The sequence below is a fragment of the Sphaeramia orbicularis genome, chromosome 1 (genome assembly GCF_902148855.1).
Source record: "Sphaeramia orbicularis chromosome 1, fSphaOr1.1, whole genome shotgun sequence".
Lineage (NCBI taxonomy): Eukaryota > Metazoa > Chordata > Actinopteri > Kurtiformes > Apogonidae > Sphaeramia > Sphaeramia orbicularis.
In genome coordinates, this window is record NC_043957.1 from 39,406,193 (window position 1) to 39,429,359 (window position 23,167).

Here is a 23,167-nt window from a genome sequence, read left to right on the forward strand (position 1 = left end):
CGGTTAAAAAAATAAATAGAAAAAGAAGAAGGTGTTAATAGCAATAGTATTAATAGCACAATGAAAATATTCCACTACTAGCTAATGTTCTGCTCTGCAAGAAAAAAAAAAAGAAAATTACAATAATGTTCCCTAAGATTCTGAAATATAGTGGAGCAGAAAGTGGCGGTTTGTTTTTTTATGTAGTTTTCGGAACATAACGGTTAGGGACCAAAGGGTGTACAGTGTGGAAGGCAGCTGTTTCCTGTTGCCAACTAGAGATCTCCCTTGTGACATGTTATTTACTGTCAGTATAAAAGATCATAGCAATGTAACATAAGATCCTTTCACAAGCTCTTGCCAGTCTGTTTTATTTTTCAAAGTTAAATTATGACTTATGGTGATTTTTAGTGTCTGTATCATATCTCTTTGGACAAAATAGAGGAAGACTGCCACATCTAAGAAACTGTCTGTAAATTGTAACCAAGTTGGCTGGGATAAATCCCACATGAAAAACACCAAAAAAATACCAGTAAAATTAAATAAGTGGATAACGATTACAGATTTTTTTTTTTTTAATTATGTGGTTGAAACCCTTGAACATTGTATTCATTCAGTGCTCGGAGTGAGTGATTAGGGAGACTTCATAGATTACTAAAACCACCTAATATTGTGAAGACCTCACTTTATTTGTTCCTTTTCCTCCATATTATAAAGTCCTGGTATATTTCTGTGAATGAAAAAAAAGCGATTGCCATTTAAAAGAGGCAACATTGGAGATACTGGGCCATCAAAAACATCAAGAACCCCAGCATCATTCCTTGGATATATCACAGTAAGTCCTTTTATCATGACAGTGTAAACAACAGAAATCACAGAGAATATGGTCTTTTCAATCCTGAGCTGTCACAACTCTGCACTGGAGGGTGTCAATGCAATGCTCACATGCTGTAAAGTGGTTCAAATATTACATAAACATGCTATTGCATGTTAGTTGCCCATATTATATTAGTTCATTTAGTGAAGAGAATGAACTGAATGCTTTTAATTCCACTGCTTTTGTACATGTGGCTCAGTTTAGGGCTGTCAGCAGTTTGCAATGGAATGGAATCCAGTGCTGGCCACATCTTAGAAACATAAACAGCCAACAACAACAACAACAACAACAACAACAATAATAATAATAATAATAATAATAATAATAATAATAATAATAATAATAATAATAATAAACTTTTAAAATATCTGAGCTGTAAATAAGGTTTGAGGTTTAAGGTTGGTAGTGTGTACGGAGAATGAGTTTTTGGTTTTATTGTTATTGGTATTATTTGTTCCATATCACCTGAATGTAGTAATCACTCATAGTGCCAAATGTAACGTAAAGTGTATTGTTAATCATATATATTGTCATAAAATTATATTTGTTTGTTATGTAATATAATCTATATCTATATCAATTCATTTCTATGTTGAATAAAATAACCAAAACTGTAAACTTACGCACGTTTCAGAAGTAAACCTTTATGTAAACCCAGGTAATGTCTGTCCAGGTAATGAGCTTCTTTTTTCCTCTATAATATTTCTATGTTTTCATCTGAAGATCTGTGCGATATTCTATATTTTTCAGACTTTTTTTTCCGATAAAACACGACTCATTAAAAAAAAAAAAAGGCAAAAAAACCAAAACACAACACGTCACAGCCGACAGCAGAGCGCGAGGATACACTGCGGAGTCTGCCTCGAGGCGTAGTGCGAGAACGCGCTCCAAATCGGCGGCGCCGCGCACGGAAGGGAAGTAGGAAGACGGAAGAAAGGACGTTGAATAAACTTGCCAACTTTTAGCCGATGTGCTACTAATATAATTCGATACTATGTTAAAGCAGGAACTGGTGACCAATTTCGATGCAAATCAAGTCAGCTAACCAAAAGCCCAGTCTACTTTCAGTTACCGCTCTCTGGAACAGGGAACTCCAGCAGTTTTCAAACAGACGCTGTAACACTTGACCAACCGACCACAACGACCCACCGTCACAAAGTCACATTTAGTTAGCTGGTTAAGTGCAGTGATAACCAACACACTTTAGTAACGTTACACCCTCAAAGCTCGCTGGCACAACGGGATTCCGCCTTTTTCTCCTTGTGGGAAAAGTTGTCCGTGGTAGTGGTGGAGAAGCCAACGAGGCCTGCGGGAGAGGAGGCTGCATGTGTGAAGACTGCTGCTGGCGAGGAGTGACTCACACTACGTTAGCTAAACACTGAAACATGTCGGCCCAGGCACAGATGCGGGCGATGCTGGATCAGCTCATGGGGACGGGAAGAGACGGTGAGTAAGGCCTGAGGTTAATGTATGTTACGCGGTGAAGCTGTAACAGGAGTTTATGTTGTTACTAGCATTAGCCAGTGAGCTAACAAGGATGTCAGAGGGACATGCTGTAACACCCAGCTAGCTAACATGAGGATAGCCCACAGGCTGCCGGTTAGCTACCTGTTGTCGTTTGAGTTGGACTTCATGACCAAATAAGTTGTTACGAACACCTCGTATATGAATTTATCTTAGTAATATTTCCTAGTCCAACGTTGTGATTGTGCAGACCTATTCAATGCTCTGTTTTTCTCCACCAGATGTCATTTTTACTCTGTCCGAGTAGCTAACTTTAGGTTTTGCTGATAAGATTACAGATGTGACTCGCCCAATGTTATGTGTTCTGCTGCTGTGTTGAAGCGAGGGATTCGTTCACATTCAGAGAAAATGACCGGACAGTCAACTGTAAATGTCCTTACTCATGCTTGTCTTCTGTTCTTTTAAAGGAGACACCATGCGGCAGAGAATCAAATTCACAGATGAGCGGGTCTGCAAAAGCCACCTTTTAGACTCATGTCCTCATGATATCCTGTCGGGCACGGTGAGTCTCACATTGTCACAGCCACTGAGAAGGGCCCATAAGAGATATTAAAAGTAGTGATATGAATTCGTAATTGTTTTCATTCTTGAAACCTCGTCTATGAGATTAATGTCCAGCCAACTGAACTTTAATTTAAATGTCTGTTCTGCTCTTTGTCGTCTCCACATCACTAGACGCAGATGAGAGAACACCTCTCACTGTTAAAAACAAAGTCCCTTTGGCCTTAATGTGATGCCAATTAAATGCCTCTAGAACAGGACGACAGTTTAAAATTATTAAATTACTGGTTCATTTAGTTTTAGATGCTGAAATAAATTTTCAATGAAGCATGCAAACATTATCCTTCGATGTGATTTTGATTCCTACAGAGGATGGACCTGGGAGAGTGTGTAAAAGTCCATGACCTGGCACTCAGAGCTGATTATGAGATTGCTTCCAAGGAGCAGGAGTACTTCTTTGAGCTTGATGTGAGTTTTACATACACACACTATCATATGTGAGCTCTCTAGATTGTATTGTCTTCTGTTGTACTTTACCCTGCCATATGAATAGGCACTCATCGGGGTATCATAAACACTATAAGATTTTTAGATTGACAGAATAGGAATTGGGGACACTGGTGAGTAAAGAGATGTATCTTTCAGTTAAGACATTTTAGTAATGACACAGTATGACCCTGATTGTGATGTAGGGATATGAGATGACCAAGTCCATGTAGCATCAGTTATATAGGGATATGAGATGACCAAGTCCATGTAGCATCAGTTAGGCCTTACTGAGAACTACATTCACCAATTTTTGCCATAAGTGTTTCCTTTTAATTTAATGACGCGGGGAAAGGTATCAACAGCTTGTTTTGGATTTGCAGAGTAATTTTTCTTGAAATATAATACACAGATTTGATCGCATATAGAATCCAAGCACTGTTGGTTTTTTTGTACACCTCTAACATCTCACTGACTTGTAGTATTTTTATACTAAGTATTCTCTATGTCTTGTGGGTGATATTTATCATACAGAAACAATCATTTGTCATGTTTGTTCACAGGCTGCTGAACACCTTCAGTCTTTCATCGCTGACTGTGATCGTAGAACTGAGCTGGCCAAGAAGAGACTTGCTGAAACACAGGATGAAATCAGTGCTGAGGTGGCTGCAAAGGTGAAGGATTGATGATTAATTCTGTTAGGAATGAGGAATTAGGTCAACAAGTTTCCAACAATGAAAATAACACTTTAATTTAGCTCATTAATTGGATTCTTTTGCTTGAATAATAAGGCTGAGCGTGTCCATGAGCTGAATGAAGAGATTGGGAAGTTGTTGGCCCGGGCTGAGCAGCTAGGAGGTGAGGGAAATGTAGATGAGGCCCAGCAGTTGCTAGAAAAGGTGGAGAAGACACGAGCCTTGAAGAAAGAGGCAGAGGTAAGAGACTCACCTACTGATTTGTTGTGAACTGTTTGTCATCATAGTGTCCTTTAGTAATGATTTCAAGAAGCAACAGAAATGGGAATTGGGAGTTAATTATTCATATGTAATATTTGTAATTTAACTTGACTAAAAGTGTTTTTATTTTAATAAAATGAAAAACAACTCTTTTAATTGCCTATACTCAAGGCTAGATGCCATTATCCATGCATTACAAACTAAAAGAAAATTCTCTCTCTCTCCAATGGACATGGTTTAGTTTAGTCATAAAATATTGTATTTTATAACAGTATTGTAATATTTATTTTTCTACTTTGTTTTCTAAGGATGTTTACAGGAACTCAATGCCAGCCTCCAGCTTTCAACAGCAAAAGCTTCGGGTCTGTGAGGTGTGCTCGGCCTACTTGGGGCTCCACGACAATGATCGACGCCTTGCTGATCACTTTGGGGGCAAACTGCATTTGGGCTTCATTGAAATCCGTGAAAAGCTTGAAAAGCTAAGAGTAAGTGATGGAGCACGTCCAGGCTGTTCTTACTCACAAGAAGTGACACTTGTCAAATGTATCCACTGATAATAGAAACAACAGTCATATTCTTAGTTGTACGTATTAATAACAGTTGCAAGTATTTTAAAGATACACCATATCTTTTTTTAAATCCAGAAAGCAGTTATAGAGAAACAAGAAAGAATGCGAATGAAAAGACGAGAAGAACGTGAAAGAGAAGATGAACGAGATAGACAGTGGGAGATGGAACGGGAACGAGAAAGAGAGCGAGAATGGGATAGAGAACGAGAAAGGGAGCGGGAGCGTAGGAGGTAAGAAACTGAGGTCTTATTTCCACTGGTACTGCTTATTACAAACAAGTTTTCTGTCATTTGGAAACTGAAACTAATTTGTGTTTCCATCCTAGGTCCAGATCCAGAAGTGGAGACCGTTACAGGTAAGACTGCTGTGACCAAAATCACTTCATAAGTGTTTAGAGAGACATTAATCAATCAAACTTTTGCAAAAGTAGACTGCTGTGTGCATTTGTGAAATATATCTTTATCCAGCTGACGACATTAGTGTTTTTTTCAGTTCCATAGTAATCGAATTATGCTACAGTATATCCCGTTACTATAGCAATTAAAAAACTAAACATGAGGCGTTTAATGTAATAGTGTAAATACCTGTCTGCTGGGGCACGGGAGAGATATTTTGTAGAATATATTGGACATCGCTTATTATAACTCAAAGTGGATTTATTTATAAAATAGGTGTAATACTTAATTTCACTTGCAGGGTCTGTATTATATTAAATAGTATGAATTGATGTTGAAACTGGCAATACACAGTCATTTACCATGCATCATGCAGTTACTAAATGTAAAGTAAAAGCTTCATAGAGCTTTGATGCTTGTGAAAGGAAAGCCTCTATGCCATCTCTTCAGTTTCTAACCTGTATTTGAGAATCCACAGTTATTTGCCACAGTAACATTAAATCTGTATGACTCATTTTATCTAGAGATGGAGGCAGTTCATCCTCCCATCATTCCAGGCGCCATCGCTCCTCCCGTTCCAGAGAAGAAGGTGGAGAACGAGATCGGGATAGAGAAAGGAAACATCGGCACAAGGACAGGCACCGCTCACGCTCCCACTCTCACAGGCACAAAAGGAAGAGGTGGGCCTCCTGTACATAGTTAATACATTAACCCTGTAAAATTGTGAATTATGTGCAAAAAATCATGCTTTGGTTGGATTTCTTATCCTTTGATAACCAGTATAGGGGAACCCTAATGGAAGAACCCTATCAATTTCAGCTTCTCTATGAGTATTACAAGTCATCCAAATTACAGCGCTTTAGTTGAAAATCAGTGTTTTGGACATAAATCAAGCAATAATAGGATGATTGAGATAAAATTTGGTTCATATTGATTGTCTTACAAATGATTGGGGGCATTTTGGGGATATACCCCCCCCCCCCCCCCCCCCCCCCCGACAGGAAGGATCTGACTTAATTGATTTTTTTATTCATATTGTTTGCACTGACTGTAGGAGCAGTCCTAATTTCATTCAACACACAATGACAAAGTCTATTTTATTCTACATTCAAGAAGTAGGAGCCTTTACTCAGGTACACAACTGCGTAATCATTGTTTTGGCCAGTAATTCTCCTCAAATTCATTTGGTTTTAACAGAAGACTTCTCCGATGCTAGTAAATATATTTGTTAGTAAAACAGCTGCTGTAGCTTTAACACCCTCAACTGCTTCTAACCATAAAAATCTTTGGCTCTGCCTTTCAGGTCTTCCAGAGACAGATCCTCTCACAACCGAGACAAAGAACGCTCACTGTCGCAGGAAAGATGGAAGGAGGGAGCAGTGGAGGGATGGCGAGAAGACAAGGCAGAGTTGGCTGACTGGGACAACAGGGAGAGGTCCACGTCTCCAGACACGGCCAGAGGCAGGGAACGGGAAAGGTCCCTGTCATACGAGAGGGACCGACGCTCCACCTCTGAGGAACGAGAGTCTGGAGAGATATGAACAGGAGAGGACTCCCCCCCAAGTTTTTTTTTTTTTTTTTTGGGGGGGGCGGATTTGGATATATTGTTTAGTAAAAGGAGCATGGAGAAAAGATGAGTGTGTCAGTGTGAATGTGTGTGTGTGTCAGCTTTGGATGTGTTCATGTTAAAAGTTGAACATGTATATTAGCAGTGTAGGTGGATGGTTGAAACATAATACAGGGATGAGGGAACAACTTCAGCTGTGGCAGTCAGGCTAACATTTAAGCTGACTTTGAAATGTGAGCCCAGCATGACCTGGAAGCAATACATGGACTTTAATGCCACCTCATCAAACTTCTGTACAATTACTCTGGCATAGATAAGGGGAGGTTAGGAGAAATAACCAAAACCTTTTAAATTAGGGCTGGGCATTATGGCAAAGAAATTTAATCCTAATTTTCTTTTATTTTTAGTGTTACAAGCAAGTGATCATTTTAATTTTTTCTGGTTATATAAAATCAGGTCAAACATTTAAAAGTAGTTTTCTATCTTTATGCCTATATGTGCAATATCAAACAGTAACAAAATGTGGCACTATAAAGGGTGCCAGCATATATTATTTGCCAAAATAGATATTTAAAAAACAGAAGCCCAAGTAATATATTACAACAAAAAAATCCCAATTCTAATTTCCACACTGAATTGTTGAAAAGACAAACTAATCTCATCTCAAGTCCTGTCAATTTAGGCATTTGCATCCATTAAAAAGCAAAACCTCAGTTGAATCCATTGCCCAACCCTACTTTAAATCTGTTTTAAAAGAAGTGCTATTATTTTTTTTATTTTTAAAGTTCCTCACTGTGTTCTCTTCTGTTCAATTAGAAATCTGTTGTTTTCAATGGATTTACACTCACTGCTCGGATTCATTCATGTGGGAAGATTAGCTGTGATGGACTGAAGAGATTTCTGATATCTTTTGTTTTCTTAGCTGCCTTCAAGCCATAACAGTCTTATTTGGTAAATCTCACACACACACACCCCTAGGTCTCTGCCTTTAAAACATAATGCAGTGATGAACGTTTGTTTTGAGAGGAAAAAATTGAAATGTCCCTCTATCTCCACTCAGTTCCTGATGTTTGAACGCATATGGATGTGCATATTTACATACTGACACTTCGGGTCCAGGGGTATGCTATAGTTGAGGCTGGATGTACTGGGGAGCCTACTTTGCTGTGTCATCATAAAGTAAATAAACCTTTTCAGCTTCCACTGAAATGGACTGTGTTAAACATTCTTCTCCCCCTTCATCCGCTGTTTGTATTTGGTCATTTATGTTGTTCAACAGTGATATCTGAATATGTACTGCTTATTCTTTTGTCAGGAGGGTAATGGTGAAGGGATTAAGAATATCTCTGGTAACCTCAGAGGAGCAATGTGTTTTAAAGCCAACAGTGACAATATAATCATCAGATGAACAATAGACATTACCAACTGCAAAATACATTAACCCTTAAGAGCAGCTGGCGACCAAAGCATCTACTGATTCAAAACACTTAACAACTTGTGAACCACTAACCGTATTGACACATGTAATTCAGATAAAATGCAATTTCTCAGCTTTTCATGATCATCAGATTTGACTCTTTTAGATATTCAAAGGCTCTGTAGTGAACATGGAAACATCTTCTGCAACACTGACTTGCTAATACAACCTGTGTAAACTGTCAAGTGACTGGTTGTAAACGCTTGTTTTTATGTTCACTTAATTATATATTTTGCTGAAAAACTTTTTCTTCAGTTTTCTCTGTTGATATAATAACCTTTGAACTTACTGTAAGCTTTAATGAATATCTACATGACCAGTAAATTAAATAGAGAACCTGATTTTTACTGAACAATGCAAAATGTAGAGGATGATATAATTAATGGTGACATGACTTTTGACAGGTTAAAAGAAAAGGAAAAATTCATTTGGATGCCACCACAAAAATAGTTATTGTCCATAAGGGTTAATTATATGTTAATTATTAGATAAAATAGCATCTGATACAAAACTTGTATGATGTTAAATTGACTTTTTTGGACAGTAGTATATAGATCAAGTATAGAGGTCTGGGGTGCAATACATGTAGTGGCCTGTAGGAGGCAGGAAACAACCACCAAACCAGCGGAAGCGTCATGACGTCAGACGTACGTTCAGAAAAGAAGCGCCAGTATCGCTGTGTGAACTCAAGCTAAAGATTATCGACACTGAGTTTGTTCACTTAATAATCTATGAAATTGACACATTGATATGTTTTCGCCAACATGTCTGTGCTGAAGCCGTTTAGTAAACTGCCCGGGCTGAAAACAGCAACTATTCTGGTAAGTGTAAAATGTCAGACTGTTGTGATGAAAACAAAGCAGTTGATATGTGCTGTGACAGTTTTAGCTTCTCATATGATTAGCAAAATAATGAAATAACAGTGGTATTAAAGTGTCTTAAATAGTATGAACAGCATTATTATAAACATTCATTCTGACAGGTGGATAAAGCTAACCTAAGTGATTTAAAAAAAAATCTCCTTGTTAAACATGTTCGTTGTAATCAATATCGACTCTGTCATCAATAGGCTATACAGGATCTTAGCTAAAAATAAACACAACTGTCAACGAAAAGACATTTTGTGACATTTGCTGTAATGTTGCATAAACGATGCCATAAAGTGGTCTAAGGAAATATTGTGTACCTTTGTTTTTTTAGTCGGACAGTGTATAATGACATGTCCATATATATACAGTGGTCCTACCTAAAACATTCCCAATTCAGAAAAGTCATACTGACATAGCAGCAATAAACAAAAGTATTCAAGACTTTCACATAACTGCATACTCTGCATTCCTGCACATTGATAATCTCAATAGGGACAAAAAAATCATTATTAGGTACAACTGTACAAAGAGTCAGGAACTGTTTCAAATGAGGGGGTCAGATGGGCCAGATGTTGTGATCCATTAGTTTTATTGGGTGATTCATTTACAAAGGATAGGTTTAAACCATAAAGACCCAAACAGCCACTGGCAACCAAAATCTAAAATCTGTAATGATCTAAAATATGTAATAACTTCTGAGCCACTAAAACAATTAATACATGTAAATAATTGGTGTAAAATGCAGTTTATTGTCTTTTAATGATCATCACATATGACTCATTTGCACGTTCAGAGCCTCTGTAGTGAATGTGGAAACACTGTCATCTTCTACAACATTGATTCACCAATGAAACCCATGGAGTTTGATAAGTGACAGTGGATGGAGACACTTGTATTTACATTCAGTTTTTGATATCTTTGCTGAGAAAGTCACATTTCCTTCAGTTTTCTCTGTTTTTGATGTAATAACCCTCAACTTTGAACTGAGCTTTTTATGAACATCTACATGATTAGTAAATTAAATATAGGAAAATACATGATTTTCACTGAAAAAAATGCAAAATACATAGGATAATACTATAATGTATGGTGATAAATCACTTAAGAAAAGTTAAATATGGAGAAAAATTAATTTGGGAAGTGCCACAAAAGTAGCTCTGGGTCTTTATGGGTTAATGAGTAGAAGAGCTCAGAATGGTGTTTTGATCCAATACATGCACGCGTAATTATCAAGAGGCACATCAACATCCATGATCTTTTCTAGGTGTTGGGTGACAACCTGCAAAAAATATTAAAAGTCTCCACATGCTGCTGTTTCTGTTATTTTTAATTCGCATATATTTGACATTTTCTTTGTATTGCAGCATGATCCTCAGGTGTTTTGTGCTGACTTGAGTTATTTTTCTTCCAGCTGGTGGAGCGCGAGGAGCAGTTTCAGCAGAGTTTAGCTGATGCTCTTGTGGAGGAGACTGGTGTCACCGTGAATGTGTAAGATGTGCCTCATCCTGCAAAATGCTGAACTCAACTGTCTGTCATAGGAAATGATCATATGGAGCAAAACTGGGGGAAACATCTGATACTCTGTTGAAATTAAACCTGTCTATCCAGTTTTAATAATTTATGGACCCTTTTCACAGTTTTCATAATCTACTGCTTGATGATTTGTGAGAAAGGTTACTTACTAAGGTACTTTCAGGTAGTTTTGTAGACAACTAAAGTACACACTGACAGTTTTGGCACGATGTTGAGTTAAGCTGTGCGCCTTTCTCCTCTCTCACCTCCACTGTCTTCTCTACATGAAGGATTATATTTAATGTGACAGCTTGTGTGTTCACTGTTCCAATTAGGAGACTAGCCAAGAGTCTGCCTCTACCAGTGGAGAACGAGGAGAGTCGACCAAGGATAGATCTGGTGGTGTTTATCATCAACTTGACTTCAGAGCTGAGGTAACTGAAAAATCCTTACCTGGTCATTCAAGTTGTTGTGGCTCAATAAAACATACCACTCATAAATATTAAGAGGAAATATTGTCCTACCTGAGTTATTGCTGTTGTTTTCGGTGTGTATGAAGCAAAGAAACACATATTTATATCAATGACAGGTGTATGCTATGAGAACCCATAATGAAAAGTGTATTCATTTTTAAGTTTATTGATTAAAATTACATTTTTTATGTAAATCCATATATGTTGTTCGTTTGTCCCGAACTTGTCTACAGAGTATATAGAACACAGATTTAATATGCTGTAGAAAAAGAGTTAGATCTTTAAACCTCATTGCTAGGTTGCATGTAGTGTTGCAATGAAATGAATTATAATATCATGATAGTAAAGGTAGGTTTCAGTCATAATGTAAATATTTCATGCAAATGTGCTTCTTAATCATATAATGGAAAATAAGGGGTGGGAACGTCAAGACTTTTTATTTTCATTGTTAACTGAAATAATAACATCAACAGAGGGAAAACAATGTGTTGGTATATGTGTATATCAGCGCAGATAAGGGAGTCTGAAAAAGTAAAAGGCTTTACGAATTGAAAGAAGAACACTGAGATCAGTTGATAACCAGTGAGGAGAGTCCTGAGTAGGTGAGAGACAAGAAAACACTTCAAGCAGCAACTAGAGGACAACATTATAATAGGGTCTGATCAAGCGAAAGTGAACATCAACATGAAAAAGTACATTTGCACACATCATTTATCAAGTGGGCTCATTTTTTAGCTGAAGATCTCTATTTTATGAAAGTGTTATCCTTTTTAAAATACCACTTACACAGTACAGAAGTTCTGAACCTTCTGCTAGGCTGCATTAAATCAACAAAAAGACTGTATTACTTTGAGAAATTAAAATTTTGAATGATGACGTTTGTGAATTCATATACTGATCACATTTAAAAAGAATATCTGTGAACTGTTACTGACAAGTTACTCTTTATTTGTCATTTACTTATATCAGTATGGACCACCATAAGGTGTTAATAACACTGTGTTAGTATTAAATACATTAAATAAAGCATTGTGATTATATGTGGCTTGTTATTTTAAAAAATAAGTCAACATTTTGGGTGATGTATACAATGGTAAATAGTCATCCACGTGTTACTATGGCAGCCTGTCCACGTGTTGCCACATACTCATGTCAATAAAACAGACACTTTTCAATATTTTACTCCAAAATTTATTTTCAGCATAGTTGAACATAATATCTAATAGGTTTTGTGGAACTTGATATCAGTTTCTGTTGAGAACAGCATGTTTTGAATGTTTGCGTAAAGCTTAAAAAAATTGATGTCCGTGTCAAATCCATGTGTTACCAAGCAATAATTTCACATTTTTCACCCCAAAATTTTATCTCCTCAAATTTTGTTAGACATAATGTTAAAGTGCTTATAAATACCTACTTAAAAATGTATAATACATGCATATAAGTTACTCTGCTTACATGACAAAGACTGTTGAACACCAAATGTGTCCATGTGTTACCGTTTGATTGGACCCAATAATCAAGTCTGGAAGAAACAAAAGCATGGATTACAGTTTCACGCCATGATAATATAGGTAAGATTTGAGCAATATTATTAAGATAAAAATGCTGTATTGGTAATAGCTGTCATATGAGTCCCAGTCGGAGAAACTAGTGATTTAATTTTCACAAGTACAGATATCAGCATCAGTCTTTTCACTGGGATTTTAGAGGGTGGAAGTGTGTGGGTTCTAGCATCTTCCCTAAGTTTGCTTTGATGTAGACACATAGATAAGACTGTTGAAAAAAATCACTCAAATCTGTTCCAAAGTAAATTTTGCTGCAGTGGTTTGGTTTATTGAATACTGTATACGATGGGCTTACAGGCACAGAGTGGAAGTCAGAGAGTGTGAGCAGATGCTGAGCTTAGTGCAGAAGAGGTATTTATACATGTAACCAAAAGGTGGAGGATCACAGCATGGAGTTTCAAACACAGCATATTCAAATAAGGGTCATAAACATGTTAAAAGGTACACAGGAAGGTTAACAAAGATAGGCAGGGTGTCAGAACCTACAGGTCTGCAAAAGGTTTGAACATCAATGCAGGGTCTATCCTCAAAGACCTGAGCTTAGACAAAAAGGCAGATGGTCCGAAGAGCTGTATCACAGAAATCAGCAGGGGGAGAGCTATACCAATAGAGGAAGTGATTTGATCAAAGGGCTGTGGGTTTGTTTTTTTTTTATTCTTCCTCAAGACGAAACATCAAAACCTTTCATAAAAATAAATACTTTCATGTAATTTTTGATCATTGTTATTACATTGCCATCTCAGTATGAAAACCCTGTAAGCAAGAGCAGATGAAAAACAACAATGTTTTATGCTCTTCACAGTGATTTAACATTCATTTGATTCCTGTGCTGCCAAAAATCTCATCCATTTTCTAAATATTTCTGAAGCTTCTAAGTCAGGGTGTCCAATCCTGGTCCTCAAGGGCCGGTATCCTGCATGTTTTAGATGTTTCCCGCTTCCAGCACATCTGACGGTCATTATCAGGCTTCTGCAGTGCTTGATGATAGGCTTATCATTTGAATCAAGTGTGTTGGAAGAGGGATGCATCTAAAGTATGCAGGACACCGGCCCTTGAGGACCAGGATTAGACACCCCTGCTCTAAGTAAAGGAAAGTCTGTTTGAGTTTATAGAAAGGTCATTTGACTTTTCAACTACATATAACAGTCATTTGTCATGTGAAGGTGGCATTTTATTTTATTTTATTTTTTTCAGTTTTCAGTCAGCTGAAGCCTCCCTGAAGTATTTGGACGCTGGATATTTCCTAGGAAAAGTCTGCTTCATGGTGACCAATGGTACGACAATATGTAAATTCATCTTCATGCTTCACATAAAAGAGGATAAATGATGAGTGAAAGGGTGAAATGAGTGTAAATTTTCTAAGATGCACCATTTTTAACAATTTTTATATCTTAACCCTTAAGATTTTTCAGTGTCCGTGTCTGTTATGTCTGTTGTAGCTCGTAACACTTTGGTCCCCACCAACCGCCTGGACGGAGTCAGAAAACTGGCCGCATCACTCCAATGCCCTCTGCTGTTTGCAGAGGATCAGGTTTGTGTCAACATCTGTCATTGTAAGGGACAAACATGAATGTATTGCTGTCATGTGTAGAATGCATTAAGCACAGACTCACCATAAAGGTCAGTAGGAATCAGAACTTTTACAAATCCATGGTTGACTCCTCTCCAGACTCCAGATGGTGTGAGCAATGCGACAGAGAGGCTGCTGGCCATCCTGAAGGTGGCAGCCGGCCTTGTTCCCATGGCTACTGCTCTGTACCTGTCCAACCTGACGCGCTGCACCGTGCCCCCAGACATCGACCAACCAAGCTTTGATTAGTCCCACCGCTCTGCCTTTCCGCAGATATTTATTTATAGTACCCTCAGCAAATGGACTTGCCAACCTGAAAATGCAGTGGCATTGTGTTTTTGGATGTTTCTTTTAAATCACATGTTGTACCTGATGTGATATTTGGGGTTTTCAAACATTATATCCTGTACTCTGTATCTGAAGCCTCTGCAAACAAGTGGTGTAACATCAACTTGCCTTAAACAGGCCAGTGAGCTTCCTCACATGTTCAATGTGTACTTCAGCAAATGATGACAAAATCTCAGCTCTGTTTATGGTCATGGAAAAAATTATTAGACCACCCCTTATTTTCTTCAATTTCTTGTTCATTTTAATGCCTGGTACAACTAAAGGTACTTTTGTTTGGACAAATATAATGACAACAACGAAAATAGCTCATAAGAGGTTATTTTAAGAATTGATATCTAGCCATTTTCCATGTTTTCTTGATAATAACCAAAATCACTTCAGTTCTTACATTAATAGCTATGGCATTGTACTGACAAAAAACAGTGCTTTTAGGCATTCCATGTTTTCTTTTCTGTCTGTTTTAGTCACATGATACACACTGGAGTTAGTAATTGATTGTATTACCATTGTTTCTGATGACTTTATGGTCTAATAATTTTTTCTGTGACTGTAGTTGAAGCTTATTGATACTTTTTGCCATGTGTCATAAAATAGCCTGGTTCCCACCCTTCTCTTTTTTGTGTATAATTCATCAGTTTTCTCTGCAGCACACCCACTGTGGTGATTTAACTTATTCCACTTGATTAGACCTGCACAGTCTGCTTGACTGACATCTCACTGGAAGGTAATTTGTTTCTATATTTTAGTGGTAAAATTACAGCATTATGCTCCTTATTAAAATTACAGCACCGCTTCAAACAAACACATTAACCCTCCGATGAGGTCTGATTAGCCACAGTCACAAACACCTAAATGTGTGTTCTGGCATAGTTTGACATGACATCGTCGGATATTAGGCTCTTCTGTTGTGTACAATTCAATTGATATAACCAAGATATTTCAGTTTTATATTATATAAATATGATGTTTCCCTATAAATACTGTGTACTGTCTATGAGGAAATGATCAATAAAAGTACGACTAATATACATTTCTTTTCATTACCATTTTTTTTTCTTTTTTTTTTTTTTTTATTGTAAGCTCCCTTGTAGTTGCATGTGTTAAGTCTGACATAAGCAGCTCAGCTTACTCTGGTCCAAGACAAATTTCCCTTTTATTTTATCTTAATGTGATTTTCAGATCATCTGAAATACTTGAGGCTGCTGATCTTTGAGTTTCTCTAATGTGCTGTGCACTTTTAATACCCCTCGACCAAATATAGTGTAAGATTCTGTTGAAAGTTACAGCCCTATAATTTATATTTAATTATCTGATTGTGTGTAAAACTTACTACATACATATTTATATTTGAAAGTACTCAGATATAACTGCACAAAGCCATTTGATCTTGATAAAGTTGGTCAAGGTGACATATTTTCAATAGGCATCTGCTCTATGCCAACGTGCATCTACAGTATAAATTTGGTGCCGATATCTCAATGCATTCTTCAGATATAGCGATTATGTTGTTGGATGGACAGATGGATGGACAGACAGACAAACGACAAAATGATTACAATATTTCTTCGGCCAGAAGTTGGCCAAGGGGTAAAAACCAAGAAACTTATTGTTTTTAACATATTAGATGAATGATGTGAACTCATTGACCTCAGTTCATTCAACAGCTGATGGTCAAACTGAGGACAGAGGCTGAGGTGTGACCGTAGACGCCGTGCCTGGTGTCACGTCTGCACGCGCACACACACACACACACACACACACACACACACACACACTAATAATAGGTTATCATTATGGCATTTGTCCATCATACAAGTTAAACTAACATTGTTATGGCATCAAGTCAGTTACAGGAAGGATGATAAGGGCTCAGTGTGACTGTTGAATGTCAGTGATAACACGTAAAGTATGTTTACAACTCTGAGCCACCCAAGAATAGGGGACTTTTCATTTGATCAAAGTTTGCAGGAAATGTATAAGAATCAGCTGCAGCACTGACCACTGATTTGTGTAATTTGTGCTCACAGTGATCAGAGGGTTTAGCAGTAATATCATTAACAGTATCCTCACTTGTGCTCATCCCTTATTAAGTATTAATCATGTTTCTCCTCTCATTCATCAGACTGCATAAATCACCTCTAAAATGACTGAATAACAGATTAGTCAGTCAATGTAAAATTAATGAAAGACTGAGAATCTTTCATTTTTTGACTGCTGCTCAGAGAGGGTTCCCTTTTCTCAGTTTTCTGTCATTGTATCCAGTACGACAACTATATATGATAGATAAGAAATGAAAGCACCTCTTTCACATTTAAAGCAGTGTTGTAGACTTGTGGAGTCATTAACTACTTTTACCTTTCACATTTGAAAAACACTTAGAATCAGTCAAACACACTGAACACTGCTTCAGAGGTGCTGCAGTGTCAAATCCACACAGATCATATGACTAAGAAGAAAGGTGAGCCTGAAAGACCATACTGCGCATGTAGTGACGTTATGGGTGAAGCTGTTCAAGTGGGGATTTTGATACGTGTTATTTTTTTATACAAGTGAATGTGAGCTTGTGCTTGCCTGTGTTTATGCAGGCACTTGAGTTTAAGTGTTTCAGTATTGTCCTGACTCCTATCTGGACTGTGTGACTTTAGCAAAAGGATTTGATAACATATTTTAACAGACACCCTTCTGTTATTTTTTAAGTATGACCAAGCTGGCTCAGTGGGCATCAGATATACAATGATTATACAGCACAGAGGACACAGGAGGTGAAAAATAGTTTCTGTGGGTTGAAGTACAATAAGAAGAGTCCAGAAATAGGGAGTTTTATTGGTACTGTGTTTATTAGTCAAGAATCATTTCATTGCAGTAAAACAAAGTCCATGTTTACTACAGAGTAGTTACAGAACAGTGCACATGCATAATGTCTGTACAGTCTAATGTGGTTCAGCACAATGAACCTCAAGAAAAAATTAAGTCAGGCAGCTGTTGTAGTCATGTATGTTGATTTTGTGGTCTCATCTTCAGCCACTGAAGCCCAGCTCTTTGTAGTTGGCTTCGATGTCAGTGATGACAACCTCCATCACATTCCTCAGAGCTTGTTGTCCAGCTGCATCAAGACCAGCTTTCTCTGCCATGACTTTGACAATCACCTCAGAAATCAGCTAAAACAGGAGAAAACACAAAGTTTTTAACATCTGGTTTCATGGTAAACAAAAAACACGGAATATTTAAGTTAAAAAAAAAAGGGAAGAAAGGGGGAGGGGGGTGCAAAAGGAAGTACAGGAAAAAAAACCTCACCCTGAAATTATTAATGGCGATCTTGTGCTTAGTGGCATGGCTGTTGGCCAGAGGTTTGAGAATAGCTGCATGGTTTCCTTTTGCCTTCAGCAGCTCTCCCAGTTTCTTCAGCACAGTGGCACCATGAGCTGAAACAGCTACATTACCAGCCAGGTCAGCCTGGGCGATGCCAGCGAACTTAGGGAACAGCTTCTGAGTGTCTGGGTGCTCAGTGAATAAACTGTGAACAGGGATAAGATGGAAATTAACCAAAGAAAACAAACTACTGATCTAGAAGAAAGAGGAATCTGTTGTCCAAGCCTCTGACCGGGTCAGAACCAGGTTTCCATGGCTGGTATAATCTGCCTCCACTGGACCCCAGAACTTCAAAACCATGTCAAAGTCAGCCATGATCTGAGGACACAAAGAAACAAGTGGAAACATGGAGGAACACTGTTTTAAACATCCTTTTTCAGTGGTATCTAATTTCAGTGTATGAGTTCCACTGTCAAATTTTCAAAACAAATATTACATTGTAATCCAAACTACTTATACATCACATCTGATGACTGAAAAAGAAGCAGGAAGAAGAAAAAAGAATCTCTCCACTCTCTCTGACCGCATTGTTACACATCTCCAATTCCTAGCAGTCAGCCTAATAATAAGACACCTTTCTCCAGTCAGACTGCTTTCTCAGACTCAAAGCAGCTCATGTGTCTTCGCAGCAGTTTTGCGTACACCCTGTCAGCTGATTCATCACCTACCCATGCTTCACTCACCTGTTCTCACCTGTCACAGCTTCTGTCCTGAATGATTCCCTGCAGACTCTTCCTACCATTTTCAATAAAGGTCATTACTAGTGAGAACCTGTCTCAGTACTGTGGCTGTCCACTGCCACAGTGAAGACAACTAAACAAAGTCCTCTTTCCAGACCAAAGTACATTTTGCATTTAATTTGTAAATGCATGACCCAGAGTCTGAAAGAAGTGTGAAGCCCAGAATTCAAGTTGCTTCAAGTCCGGTGTGATATTTCCACAGTCAGAGATGACACATAAGGTGTCATGTCATCTGCTGCTGTTGGTCCACTGTGTTTTATCAAGTCTATGGTCAACACAGAAGCCTACCAGGAGATTTTAGAACGCTTCATGATTCTATCTCCTGATAAACTTTATGGAGATGCTGATTTCCTTTCCTTTCCAGCAGGACCTGCCCACACTGCCAAAACTACTCTGGTTTGCCAGCCATGGTGTTGCTGTGCTCGACTGCTCAGCCAACTCACCAGACCTACAACCCATAGAGAATCTGTGGGTTATGGTCAAAATGAAGACACCAGATACCAGACCCAACAACACAGAGGAGCTGAAGGCTGCTATTAAAGCAGCCTGGGCTTCCATAACACCTCAGCAGATCTACAGGCAGATCGACTCACGACACACCACATGGATGGATGGATGGATGGATGGATGGATGGATGGCTGGATGGATGGATGGATGGATGGATAGATAGATAGATAGATAGATAGATAGATAGATAGATAGATAGATAGATAGATAGATAGATAGATAGATAGATAGATAGATAGATAGATAGATAGATAGATAGATAGATAGATAGATAGATAGATAGATAGATAGATAGATAGATAGATAGATAGATAGATAGATAGATATGTTTATTTGTTCTTCATAGGCAATTGTTTCCACAGTCCGTACAGCCACAAGAATACAGCACATGACTCACAATAAACAAATAACATAACACAAACACAAAAACGACAATTCCACCACTATATACCCCCCACCACACATATCCAACTAACACATTACTCTTTAGTGATTTCATGAATGAGTGAAGGTCACTCTGATTAAGTTTGCTTTTGTCTCCACAGACAACATCATGATCTTCTCCTGGAACCTCAAACCACATGTCCACCATATGCAGCATGTCCTTGAGAACTGGCTGTTATTCAATAGGAAAGTGATTTTCACGTCCCCTCGGTCTTCTTCCTCAGCTATCTCATGGCCCAGAGCCAGGTCCTGATGGATCTTCAAAGGTGGTTACAGTGACAGAGTGGCCCTGCTCCATAACCTGGAAGCTGCAGCAGTTCCTTGGTTCCTTGTCGATTATAACTATTGCTTTATCATAGGTTTCAGCTCCTTTACAGTCCTTTTGACCTCCCTAACCTTCAGAGTGCTTCCTCTTATTTTAAAGCAGTCCCCTGTGTCATCCCTTTCATTTCTTTTACCAATTCTTTTCTTCGTAACATAATTACAGTCGGCATCCTTCTGTGTTTCTGCCTTTTTGTATTAACAGATCCCATTGAAAATCAACAGTGCACACTGAAACATAATCATAACAGTCATTTTATTATAAATATTTTTTGTATTCTTTGAATTTATTAATAATACAAATAGTGTTATCATTTGGTATTTGATTTGATGGCCTTCAGCCAAAGGCCTCTGTATTCAAGGGCACTTCATTAATAGAGAGAGGTGAATATCTTACCTCAGATGCCCTCATACAGTCTGCATTATCACCTCTGTGTACCACTGTATAATTCATGTGAAGAGAAACTAGATACACAGCTGGTTTTGATGCTGTGTGAACTTGTCAGAGGATGTTACAAAGTATGTGCAGAAGATATAGTTCAATCTTAAGAGTGTTTAAAATCAAGCATTGTTGCATACATTTTTTTGCCTTCAGTAAGTTTATTCTTGACACATTAACTTACAATAAATCAGACAACAACACAAAAGGATGCAATTTTTTTCACTTTAGCTAGAAAACCTCCTGAATATATACTTTACAAAGTTTAACCTAATTTGACTTTATTATGCTAAATTAGGTAAATGACTATTGTCTGAGTGAGTTCTTTATTTATTCTTAGTTGAACAGGTTTGTCAGTGACCCTATTAAGTGATTAAAGGTCAGTACCTACCTCCAAAGCTATAAAAATCCTGTATGATTTGACCAGATTCCTCTTGACCTGATCCCCCTTCACCAAAACTGACCTTTTATACTCCACGCCTCAGCCTCGTCAACATACTGTTTTAGCCCTCCCATTCGTCTGCCTCTCTCACTGCACGTCTCCTAAAAATGTTCACACCACCTCTAAACTTAACCTGGAAACTTTTGATTGCAAGCAAAACATTATCACTGATATGATTAAAGTGTGACCAGAGGCATCGTTTCACACAGCCTCATCGCACTAAGGGTTTTAAATGCCCTGCTTAATCCTATTTGAAGAGAGAAGATCACATTAAGCAGAAAGATCTGCTGCTGATAGAGCTGCATGTGTGTCTCCATGTTTTTCTTATGTTATGAGGACGTAAACCTGTTTGTACAGTTATATCACGTCTTGCAGTTTGCTTTTTTTCTAATTACTGACTCAAATGTAAAACTCTATGGACCAACAACCAGCCTTTTATATAGCTGTAAAACAATAGACTGATGCACCCACTGTAATATTCTTTATTATAACTGTGTATGTGTTTCATATAATAAAATATGCATCATTTGTGTACACAGGATCCCTTTTATCTTAATTAAACAGGCAAAGGTTGACTCTAATCAGGTTAACAGAGAAAGGATAAACATGACAAATAGCAAAGTTTATATAATATATAAAGACACATAATCAAAATCTGCTTGAACACTGCTGATTGAGACAATTTCAATAAAAATATTTCTGGAGAAATAGATATGTTAAGTCAGCCAGAAATTGCTCCAGCACCACCACAACCCTACAGAGGATTAAGCGCTCATGGAAAATGAATGGATGAATGAATGCATATTATGGAGCAAAAAACAAGGCAACTTTACAGAGGGTAAATGTATTCTCTATTCTAATAACAGGAGTAAAAATGTTTCTGGTGGAAGTCATTAAATTAGAGTAATGCACAACACCAGCAGCTTCAATGTTCTATAAAAAGAAGTATGTTTTCAGAATATTAAGCGAGTAATTAAAATTTGTCATTCAGATGTCAAACTACCTGTATCACACAGTATCTTTGTAAACAAAGTACTTTCAAGTGCTTCCAGAATGAAAGTAAATATAGATTTTCTGGCACCAACGTCCAAAACTAAGAATTAAACCTTATGATAAAAGAAATAATTTGCATTGCATTTACATGATCTAATCACGGACACTATGTAATGTGAATACTTAATGTAGGAATCATGCAGGGCAGCAGATCAGCTGTATTAAATTAACAGAATGCAAAATATGTTTTAAGTTCATGTCCATGGAAATAAGCTATTTTTAAATAAGAAAAATCAGCGAATGCAGTGGGAAAAAAAGTAAAATAAACATTTTAGGGTAAATGTACAATCAAAATGTAGATTTTTGTTGTTGTTTTAAATCTATTACCGACAATGTGTGCACTTCAAGACAAAATAATTTCTATGATATTTACACAGATATATAAACAGTCAAAATTTAGTTGCAAGAAAGTGGAACTGAAGCAGATAATGATTTTTGGAAAAAAACAAAAAAGTAATTTGGTGGAGACAAAACCTATCTTTATTAATGTGATTTCAACAATAACTGTGCAAATTGTCCTTAGGGTTTTGTTGATATTCAGTATGAATTTCACTGCAGCACAGTGAAAAATAAGCAAGTGGTGAGGCTTAAAGTACACATATTAACAAGAAAACTTAGCTCAGATTGTCTGACTGACAGTCACATTGTTTTTGTTTTTTTTGTTTTTTTTAAAGAAAATCTATGACGTATTGTGAGTTGGTGGGGAATGACAAAGTCTTTAAAGGACTTATTTTCTATCATTACTCTGGGTTTAACTGCCTGCACTCATTTACAGTCATTTTGTAAAAAAAAAATAAATAAATAAATAAATGTAGTTGTTAAAACAGCAAGTAGAGCAAAAGGGGAAAGAGGTTTTACATTATAATTTTTTTTTTCAATCAGAAGAAAAACCTAATACCAAATAAGATGTGAAATTCAGCAGGACTGTGTTGATGTTCATCAGCACAAAGTATATCAGCAAATAAATAAATATAAATAAATAAATAAATACATAAATTGTACATATACAGCAAGTGCACAATTGCTGCCAAACCAAAGTTTAACTTTTATTGCATATATTCTTTAATAAAAGCTAAAAAGTCCCTGCGTACCATTAAATATGACTCTACAATTATGCAATTTCAGCCATTAATAGTTTATATGATGCATTCTCAATAAATTTAACTTATTCCTTATATTCACC

General features: G+C 37.3%; 3 protein-coding genes across 3 annotated transcripts; 2 read left to right on the forward strand and 1 right to left on the reverse strand.

Moving 5' to 3' along the window:
* Nucleotides 1-1,736: 1,736 nt before the first annotated feature.
* On the forward strand, nt 1,737-8,093 carry LOC115423166 (putative RNA-binding protein Luc7-like 1). Its single transcript, XM_030139908.1, has 10 exons — nt 1,737-2,302; nt 2,788-2,882; nt 3,251-3,349; nt 3,931-4,041; nt 4,159-4,302; nt 4,632-4,808; nt 4,968-5,122; nt 5,218-5,247; nt 5,812-5,967; nt 6,591-8,093. The coding sequence occupies exons 1-10, from the start codon at nt 2,242-2,244 to the stop codon at nt 6,826-6,828; spliced, it is 1,266 nt and encodes a 421-aa protein (XP_029995768.1). The 5' UTR covers nt 1,737-2,241; the 3' UTR covers nt 6,829-8,093.
* Nucleotides 8,094-8,986: 893 nt separating this feature from the next.
* pane1 (proliferation associated nuclear element) lies at nt 8,987-14,976 on the forward strand. The gene is made up of 6 exons (XM_030139919.1): nt 8,987-9,152; nt 10,612-10,688; nt 11,048-11,146; nt 13,945-14,024; nt 14,190-14,281; nt 14,420-14,976. The coding sequence occupies exons 1-6, from the start codon at nt 9,096-9,098 to the stop codon at nt 14,567-14,569; spliced, it is 555 nt and encodes a 184-aa protein (XP_029995779.1). The 5' UTR covers nt 8,987-9,095; the 3' UTR covers nt 14,570-14,976.
* A 2,702-nt stretch (nt 14,977-17,678) lies between these two features.
* Nucleotides 17,679-20,953, reverse strand: mb (myoglobin). Its single transcript, XM_030139932.1, has 4 exons — nt 20,890-20,953; nt 18,270-18,360; nt 17,963-18,182; nt 17,679-17,826 (listed from the first exon to the last, which is right to left on the reverse strand). Exons 2-4 carry the CDS (start codon nt 18,350-18,352, stop codon nt 17,686-17,688), a joined length of 444 nt encoding a protein of 147 aa, XP_029995792.1. The 5' UTR covers nt 18,353-18,360; nt 20,890-20,953; the 3' UTR covers nt 17,679-17,685.
* Between the last annotated feature and the right edge of the window lie 2,214 nt (nt 20,954-23,167).

Coding starts and splice junctions, on each gene's coding strand:
- LOC115423166 (XM_030139908.1), top strand. CDS start 2,242: ATGTCGGCCCAGGCACAGATGCGGGCGATGCTGGATCAGCTCATGGGG. Junction 5,248..5,811: donor AGAAGTGGAGACCGTTACAG/GTAAGACTGCTG, acceptor CATTTTATCTAG/AGATGGAGGCAGTTCATCCT. Junction 5,968..6,590: donor CACAGGCACAAAAGGAAGAG/GTGGGCCTCCTG, acceptor TCTGCCTTTCAG/GTCTTCCAGAGACAGATCCT.
- pane1 (XM_030139919.1), top strand. CDS start 9,096: ATGTCTGTGCTGAAGCCGTTTAGTAAACTGCCCGGGCTGAAAACAGCA. Junction 9,153..10,611: donor TGAAAACAGCAACTATTCTG/GTAAGTGTAAAA, acceptor TTTTTCTTCCAG/CTGGTGGAGCGCGAGGAGCA. Junction 11,147..13,944: donor AACTTGACTTCAGAGCTGAG/GTAACTGAAAAA, acceptor TATTTTTTTCAG/TTTTCAGTCAGCTGAAGCCT.
- mb (XM_030139932.1), bottom strand. CDS start 18,352: ATGGCTGACTTTGACATGGTTTTGAAGTTCTGGGGTCCAGTGGAGGCA. Junction 18,183..18,269: donor GGAAACCTGGTTCTGACCCG/GTCAGAGGCTTG, acceptor CCCTGTTCACAG/TTTATTCACTGAGCACCCAG. Junction 17,827..17,962: donor TCGCCATTAATAATTTCAGG/GTGAGGTTTTTT, acceptor CTCCTGTTTTAG/CTGATTTCTGAGGTGATTGT.